General features: G+C 34.1%; 1 protein-coding gene across 1 annotated transcript in view; it reads left to right on the plus strand.

The window, feature by feature from the left end:
* ABCA6 (ATP-binding cassette, sub-family A (ABC1), member 6) overlaps window positions 1-9,374 on the plus strand; it is an 80,181-nt gene that overhangs the window by 26,626 nt on the left and 44,181 nt on the right. The window contains 3 exon segments of the mRNA XM_008570729.1: window positions 1,242-1,389; window positions 2,676-2,844; window positions 7,297-7,355. Of these exon segments, the coding sequence (XP_008568951.1) occupies window positions 1,242-1,389; window positions 2,676-2,844; window positions 7,297-7,355 (376 nt within the window).

Raw genomic sequence — 9,374 nt, forward strand, 5'->3', positions numbered from 1 at the left:
TTAGCATAATTCTTAAGGACACTAGAAGTTTTGGAATGATAAGGCTTCACCTTAAAATCACCAGCTGCATTAACCTCTAACAAGGGAGTCAGCCTGTCCTCTGAAGCCAGACATTGATGTCTCTGTAGCTGTGAAAGTCCTAGATGGCATTTTCTTCCAACTTAAGGCTGTTTCATCTCCATTGAAAAGCTGTTGTTTAGTGTAGCCACCCTTCAGGCATGACCTTAGCTAGATCTTCTGGGTAGCTTTCTGTACCTTCTACATCAGTGCTTGTTGCTTCACCTTGCTCTTATGTAATAGAGATAGCTTTCTTCCTTAAACCTCATGAAGGAACTTCTTCTAGGTCCACATTTTCTGCAGCTTTCTCATTTCTCTCAGCCTTCATAAAAAGGAAGAGTTAGGGCCTTGCTCTACATTAGGCTTTGGCTTAAGGGAATGTTGTGGCTGGGTTGATCTTCTATCCGGACCACTCAAACTTTCTCCATAACAGCAATAAGGCTCTTTCACTTTATCATACATGTGTTTACTGGAGTAGCACGTTTATGTTCCTTCAAGGAACTTTCCTTTGCATTTACAACTTGGCTAACTGTTTGGCACAATAACCTAGCTCTCATTCTATCTTGGCTTTCATGACTCCCTGTCTAGGCTTAATCACTTCTAGCTTTTGATTGAAAGTGAGAGCCATGTGACACTTCCTTTCAGTTGAACACTTAGAGACCATTGTAAGGTTATTAATTGACCTAATTTAAAAATTGTTTTGTCTCAGAGAATAGGAAGGCCAAAGAGAGGGAGAGAGAAGGGGGAACATCCAGTTGGTGGAGCTGTCAGAACACACACATGTATCCATTAAGTTTGCCATCTTATATGGGTGCGGTTCATGGCGCCCCAGTACAATGGCAAGAGTAACATCAAAGATCACTGATCACAGATCACCAAGTGTAGCAATAAGGAAAAAGTTTGAAAGCTTGAAAGAATTACCAAAATGTGACACAGAGATGCAAAATGAGGATATACTACTGGAAAAATTGTGCTGATAGTCTTGCTTGACAGAGGGTTGCCACAAACCTTCAATTTGTGAAATGCACAATATCTGTGAAGCGCAATGAAAGAAGGTATACTTGCATTTGGCTAATAACTCGTAAGGGCTTCTTGGAAAAGTTAGTTAGCAAATTTATTCTTGCTGCTATGCCAAATTATTTATTTATTTTAAATATTTATTATTATTTCTGTTTGAATCTTAGGTTATTCACCAGGATTATAACTTGAATGGTGTAATTTTTCCTGATCCTTCAGGAGACTCATATTTAATGATAGCAACTTATTTCATGTTGGCTTTTGATGGTTTTATCTACTTGATATTGGCATTATACTTTGACAAAATTTTACCATGTAAGTACTAGTGGATTTTTTTCTGACCATCTATAGTTTTCAATTATGTGAAATATTTTTCCTTAAGTTTATATAAATATATTTAAAGAAATGGAGAATTAATATTTCCCATGTCAGACTGAATGAGTTCTTTATTTATACTTCATAATTTTAATGACCTGAATAAATTTTTATGTAAAAACAATTATTCTTCTGACTTTGATATAATTATAAAATAATGATAGTTATAATACATATAATAACTACATAGTAATTAAATAATGTTATTTTTCAAGGATCCCTGAAAGTGTTTTGAAAGAATAATATTTAGGATATGTATCAGAATGAGGTGAAATAAATTAGTTCTTATGATGTCTGGCTAGGGTAGGGCCATTGTACTGTGAAGTGCTCCCTAATAAATCTTTGTTCAGTGTTATTCTAAATTTTTAAATATTTTTTCATATTTACAGAAGTATATTAATTACAGATTTTCTTTATCTTGCATACAACCAAATTTTCATATGAGCCCAGAATTCCTTCGCACATGCTAGAATTGGAATGCTTTTTTTTTTTGCACAAATCTTCTTATGTATCCTTTTATTTTATATGTTCCTTCCACTTTGACGATATTTAAGGTTCTCTTATATGTTTCTATATACTTATACATATTCCTGTCTTTCTATTACTTCTGGTTTATATCTGAAGGTTCTTAAGTTTATATGTTCCTTCCACTTTGACGATATTTAAGGTTCTCTTATATGTTTCTATATACTTATCCATATTCCTGTCTTTCTATTACTTCTGGTTTATATCTGAAGGTTCTTAAAAACAACCACTACTTCATTATTTTAAAATCTGGAAAAATTTTTTAAAATGTGACCACAGATTTATCTTGAACAGATATAATTCCTCCATGTATTATTTTTCATTTATGTACCTACATGTGAATATATAGATTTCAGTACTTGGTTTAATTTTATTGCTGTGGTCAGATTATTCAGGTTCACAACATGTCTACAATTATTTTTATGTGCTATATTAAGTCTTTGCATATTCCCAAATATTTGGTTTCATTCATTCTTTTAAATCCTATTAGAGCACATTTTATTCAAACTTTTGATATATACTTTATTGAAAGTTCTATTATGCTGTTAAACTTTTCCAATATGTTATTTCCTTTGAATTTCATTGTTTACTTCATTATCAAGTTTTTTTTCCTCTGTAACAAATAGAGAGAAGGAAAAAATTTTCTCTATGATGCTTAAAATGACAGTTTGTTGATATTCTGTTGTCTCTTGATTAATTAGACGGAAATGAACGCCATTATTCTCCATTATTTTTTCTGAATTCATCACCTTGTTTCCAAGACCAAAGGACTAACAAAAAGGTTATTGAGAAAGATATAGATCCTGAATGTTCCTCTGATGATTATTTTGAACCAGTAGCTCCTGAATTCCAAGGGAAAGAAGCCATCAGGTATCACACTTATATTTATACTAATGCGTAAGTATAACTATAGTTATACTAATATACTAATCACGCTTATAGTTATACTAATAGTTACACTAATATATACTAATACACTTTAGTAAAGTTAAAGAATCATTAACCAACAGATACAGGGTGAACCTGAGGCAAAATCTTGAGGGAGAAGAAGTCTGTTTTTGTCAATGTCACTTTGATGTCACTGTTCCACTGCCATCACCACCAATTTCTCCTAATGGCTGCTTGAAAGGAAATTTTTCTTTAATTATCAGCTCCGTGTAATATGAACTTGCCGTATTTCATCTTGTCTTCTTTCTTGCTTCTGTTTCTTGTCCCCCACACACCTCTTTTTTATACTTGTTCCTTTTATTCTCTGAATGCCTTTTTCCATAGTTTTGTCTACTTGTAGGGTCATTATGGCATTTGGTAGGTGGCAGAATCCTGAGAGGAGTATTTGAAATATCTCTCAGATACTACCTGCCATGAACTAACTTAGCAGGTGTGGGACTGCACCAAAGTATCCATGGATTTTAAAGAGCCCTGTATATTTTTCTACAAAATTTGTGACAAAGTTAAAAAGCCAGACCTTTAAATAGTAGCCATTTATTTATTTAGCAGATGTTCACATAGTTCTTACTATGTACCAAACACACATTTAATTCTCACAAAAGCTTATGAGGCGGGTACTTTAATTTTCCCCACTTTACAAATGAGAAAAGTGAAGTATTGAAAGGTTAAGTCTCTTGCTCAGCATCACACAACTCGTAAGTGGGGATCTAGGATTAGAATACAGACAGGCTATGTTAAGAACAGTCTATGTTCTTAACGTCTGGCTACTGTTGAGATGTCAGGAGGCAAAAGAAAATGAATAGACAACCATAGCTAGAAAGTGAAATATTTCTCTCCAAGACCAAGAGCATAGGTCTAGCCTACATACTTAAGCTTCATCTATCTAGTTCTTTCCCTATTTTCTGTTAAGTTTTCTGAAGGGGTAACAGCCTAGCCTGCCCCCAACTAAAAGTATACCAGCTCCATGGACATTATCTATCCAAACAAGAAAGGCCAAGTGAGAAGTAATTCTCCCAAATTCAACTCCAATGTCATCAGTTCCTCTTTATCAATCGAGAGCATAAAAATGAAATTATATTATTACTCAAATTATAATAATTTTCAGATCCAGTCTTCCAAGAAAGTCTGTCACTTCTTTGTTTCTCTACTGCTGCTAAAGGTCAAGGAGAGAAAGTGAAATGTCCTCCCCCTACTGCGTCTCTTCTCTATTCGCCACCCCCCTAACCCCCTTCCCCGCCTCCCTAACCCTAGCCAGTCTGTGCAATCTTGACTGGATATCCCTGTCTCTTGGTCTGGATTCTTAATGAAGGTGGAGGCCTGGACCCACTGACAAACCAGGGAAGGAAAGTCATCTGATGCAAGGCCTGTTCACTAACGCTTTTGGCTCCATTGTGGGACACCTCATTCCAGATCCACTCTAAAGTAGGAAAGTAGGTGTAGGCACCTAATGTTGCAGCTTTTTAGCAACAGGTAATACATACTTGGTCAGCATCGAAGCAGATTCTGGGCCTGCCAGGCAATCTAAAACTGCCCTTTGACCACCCCACATTGGCTGCAGTTTCCAATCCACAAGTCTTGTCTCTTCTTTGGTCACAGTGACCCTTCCTAGTAACATGATTGCCATTCCCCACCACTAAACAGTGTCAAATCTATCCCAGTCAATCCCAATGTGTAAATTTGATTTTGTGTGGATATAAAAGGTACAAGGTAATTTCTTTTTTCCCAGGTGGTCTTTGCTTTATAGGTAAATTAACTCTTCCTTTCCCTAGTGGCCTTTAAGCTGTAGGTATCAGAGGATATGAAGGAAAGCTTGCAGAGTTCTAATCATAATCATGATCCTGGCTCTGTAAAAATATCTATTTTTTATTCATAATTGTCTCTCCTCCACCCATAACCCCCCATTCACATTCTTTTCTGGGGGCATTTGTGTGCATATCTATGTATTCCTATAACTACAGATCATTCAAGCAACATTCCCAGAACACAAACAGGATGTCTGTCCCATTTGTAAACAGCTATCTTCATCTCTAAAATCTGAAAACAACCAGCTGCTCCTTGAAAAGGTTTCTTTATTAAAATAAAACATTAATATCCCACTTCAATGGGCATCCCACTATACAAAGACGGGCTGAAATAAAATTGTTTGACTCAACATCTTTCAATCCTTCTTAATTTATTCATTCATTCATTCAACAAATATATTGTTGCACTTTCAGTGTTCTATACTAATTTTTAGGGCTACAAAGATGAACAGTGCACTGTCTTTCAAGGAGCACACAGCCTGGGGGAGAAAATAAATAGAAGCATAAAACTGGATTTGGTAAACATAGGGATAAGGATGTTAACTGGTGTTATATAGTCAAAAAACAGTATCAACTAACCTAGCTTAGGAGAATTGGGGAGAACATATATTTTTCTTTTGAAAAGTTAAAAATTACTGAAAAAAATGAGGCTCCTAAAGTCAACATATTCACCACCCAAGTTGAACAGATATAAACATTGTCATATTTGCTTTATATTTTTAGAATTGGGGAGAACATATATTTTTCTTTTGAAAAGTTAAAAATTACTGAAAAAAATGAGGCCCCTAAAGTCAACATATTCACCACCCAAGTTGAACAGATATAAACATTGTCATATTTGCTTTATATTTTAAATGAATATATTATATGCTTATTTGAAGTCCCCTTTGATTTATCTATATTTTCTCCCTCCTTTGTCAGAATTGATCTTTATGATGGATTTGGTGTTGTGACTTGTCTATATTTACATATTGCAGCATGCACTTATAGCCCTAAACAGTATGTAGTATAGTTCTATCTGTTCGTAAAATAATCTATAAATGGTATCACATTATACTTATGTTTCTGCATATTGATCTTACACTCAACATTATGTTTTTTGAGAGTAATTTATTCATAGTGATAACTATGATTAATGTGTTGATTTCAACTTTTACATAATATTTTCAGACATGAATCTACTACTTTTCTTTTTAAATCCCTTCTTACATTAAGGAATGTTTCGGTTGTTTCTAATTTTTTGCTCTTACAAACAATGCAATGAGCATTCCTTTAAGAATAAGCCAGATAAAGTGATGAATTTATACGTATGTATACATGTGTGTGTAAATGTGTGAGTGTGTGTGTACACATGCATATGTGTATGACACACCTAGCAGAAAAAACAAAGAGCTCTAAGCTTTGGGCAGGATATAACAGGTGGTTTGATGGTCCTGACACATGAAACATGAGTCAGAAGGTACTGAAAGATGTGACTGGAGGGCCGGCCCAGTGATGCACTGGAGAGTGCGCCACTTGGGAGTGTGGCGGTGCTCCCACCGAGGGTTCAGATCCCATGTGGAGACCGGTTCCCGCTCACTGGCTGAGCGCGGTGCGGGCGTGACACCGAGGGTTGCGATCCCGTTACCGGTCAGTAAAAAAGACAAAAAAAAAAAAAAAAAAAAAAAAGAAAGATGTCACTGGAGAGACCATGAGAGGATGCTTCATGTCGTACAAGGGAGCCATAACTTTCCCTCTGAGGCTGATGACGAAATCCTGAGGAATGTTGAGGAGTGAATAAAATGGATCTTATTAGTGAATCAGAAGAAGACCTTATTAGGAAACAGAGAATGAATATTTAGAAAAGTAGAAAGAAAACCAATAAAGCGGAATGTAGACACTTTCAACAAAGAGAAAGTCATCATTAGTGGCTCATAATTTAATAAGTAAGGATGGAAAAGTATTTCTGCATTTGGTAATTAGGAGGCCACCAATGATTTCGGTAAGAATCGGGTCATTAGAGTGCAGAGTTTAAACATCAGTGCAGTTGAGGAGGAAACAGAAGGTGGGAAAGTAGACATGGAAAGTTTTCACTTTTACTTTGAATTTTGTAAAATAAGGAGAAGGGAAAAACTCGATCATATTTAAAGCAGAGTTAGAGTTTAAAGAGAAGCTATTAGAGAGGAAACTACAGAAGATGCAGGTGACAGAGGGTCTGACTAAGGACCAAGATGTGGAGGAGGGGGATGGGGGATGGTGGTTAAGGATGGCAGGTGAATGAGCTGATCTTAAATAGCTGGAATAATGCCGAATGTTCTAAGACTGGAGGGAGAAACTGAGTATAATTACAGAGCATTCTACTTTTCTACACACAATAATAATAGTTTAATTGTACCTTTTAGAGAGAATTTTATTTTCCATCTCAGGGAAATGATTAATCAAACATTAGTCTTTGCCTTTCTGAAATAGACTGCTTATGCCCCTCCTTATTTCACATAAAGTGACTGACTGTATCACATAACTAGTGTTATTCATGATCTGTGCTATCGTTACTTATGTGTTGGCTAAGTAAACACCCCTTTTGTTATTTCAGAATCAGAAATGTTAAAAAAGAATATAAAGGAAAGTCTGGAAAAGTGGAATCATTAAAAGGTAGAGAAAAACATTTTATGCTTTCATTGACTTTTTTATTACAAAAAAAAAAAAAGGGAAAAGTTCAACGCAAAAATTTGAAAATATTGATAAGCAAAACCAAAAAAGGAAAAAGAATACAGACAATCTAACTCTATGACCTGGACGTAAATCATAATTAAGAAATTGATGTAAAATCCTTCCAGATTCTTCACAGATCTGTTAATTTACAAAAATGGAATCATACAATGAAAAATGCATTTTCACCTTTTTTTGAAGATGAATCTGCTATAAATAATATTTTATATATTTTAACTATGAGAAAAGAACATCTAAATTTACAAGTCTGATAAATTTTTTACGCTAGTCTGGAAATTTATAATAGTTTATATCTACTGATGAGGTTAACTAAAACAAGATGATTAAAACCATTGACCGTGAATTAAATTTTGCAAGTTAATATTCTGTGACAAACATAGTTTATAACTTTAAATGAACAAACATATTTTGATTCTAAATATTTTAACAAATATAGTTTTCTATAACAGACATTTAAGTAAGCATCAAACTTAGTAACTACGTTTTATAAGAGGACAGCTTGCTTTTATTAAAAATGATTTTTTTTGGAGGAATAGAAATAATTTTTACAAGAGGAAGAAGACTTAAAAGCTAAAAAAGAAGGGCCATGAACACTCTGAAAGGTTGAAAGTTCTTTGTTCATTGTGTTTATATTGAATTTAATTTCTAACAAGTGCGGCATCCTTTAACTCAGTCTTATTTATTCCTTTGAGATTAGGTCTATGAGCCTTTAATGTATGTGGGTGAATAATTTTATTCTCCCTCTGTTTTTCTCTTCAAAGACTATCTAGATCTGTGATTTATTCCTTTAATTTTAGCTGAGGTTATGCTAAAGTAATTTTAACTTTATAATTTCAATTTCCAGAGCACATTATGAATTATTTTTGCACTCATTAATAATTATGAACTTATTTTTGTCTAAATATCTTCAGCTTCGTTAAGAATTTGTACACTTTTTTTGAAGTAGCAGCACCTTAAAAATTAAAAGCATTGGACATCAATACATAAAAATATAAGAACCAGATGCACTCTCAGCCTTCTCTTCATGCAGTTATTCCCTGGAGCAACTTGGGAACACCTGTGGGAACACAGTTTTGAAATCCTCTATCTATGGCCTATTTTTCAGTGACTAAATATCATTCCCTTGTATAAATGCCATGATTAACCTGACTGGCACACCATGTATGAAATTCAGTTTGTTTCTAATTTTTTTACTACCATAAAAAAAAACACTAAATGTTCTTGTTCGTTGTTTGTAAATGTCATGATTATTTCCTGAATATGAATTTCTAGAAGCAGAATTATTCAAAGAAACCATATTTTCAAGATTCGTGATTCATAATTCAAATGTTGCCCTCCAAGATTATAAAAATTCATATTCCCATAAGCAAAACATAACTAATAATAATGACAACAACAAAAACAATAGCAATGCACACAAAGTTTATTGAGCATTTAGTGCATGCTGGGAACTATGCTAAGTGATTTACATGGGCGTTTTTCATTTAATTAAAAAAATATATACTAATAGCTCCCTCACTTTGCAGATGAGGAAACTGAGCCTTATATCATTTTTTCAGTTCCCGAGATAGCAGGCCTCACTTTCCTTTTTACTCTTGAAAACACTGTATTTTCCACTTAAAATCAAACAAAATTTGTTGATGTACTTTTTTATTTTTCTTAATATTATTTATTATATGACTCATCTTTTTAAAATTAATTTTATTTTTCAAGATAATTAGTATATTCAACATTACACAATGTAATCATTTTTGTGGCCATTTACCAATTTATATCTAACCCCTGCTTCCTCTCTCTTTCCCACCTCTAGCAGCCTTTCCTTTTGAAAGTTCAGTGAATTATTGTGATTGATGTATCTTTCCTTCTTTTTTCTTTCTTTCTTTATTTTTTTAGCTCCCACTTCTGAGTGAGGACATGCAGTATTTCTCTTTCTGTGCCTGG

The sequence above is a fragment of the Galeopterus variegatus genome, unplaced genomic scaffold (genome assembly GCF_000696425.1).
Source record: "Galeopterus variegatus unplaced genomic scaffold, G_variegatus-3.0.2 Scaffold625, whole genome shotgun sequence".
Taxonomy (NCBI): domain Eukaryota; kingdom Metazoa; phylum Chordata; class Mammalia; order Dermoptera; family Cynocephalidae; genus Galeopterus; species Galeopterus variegatus.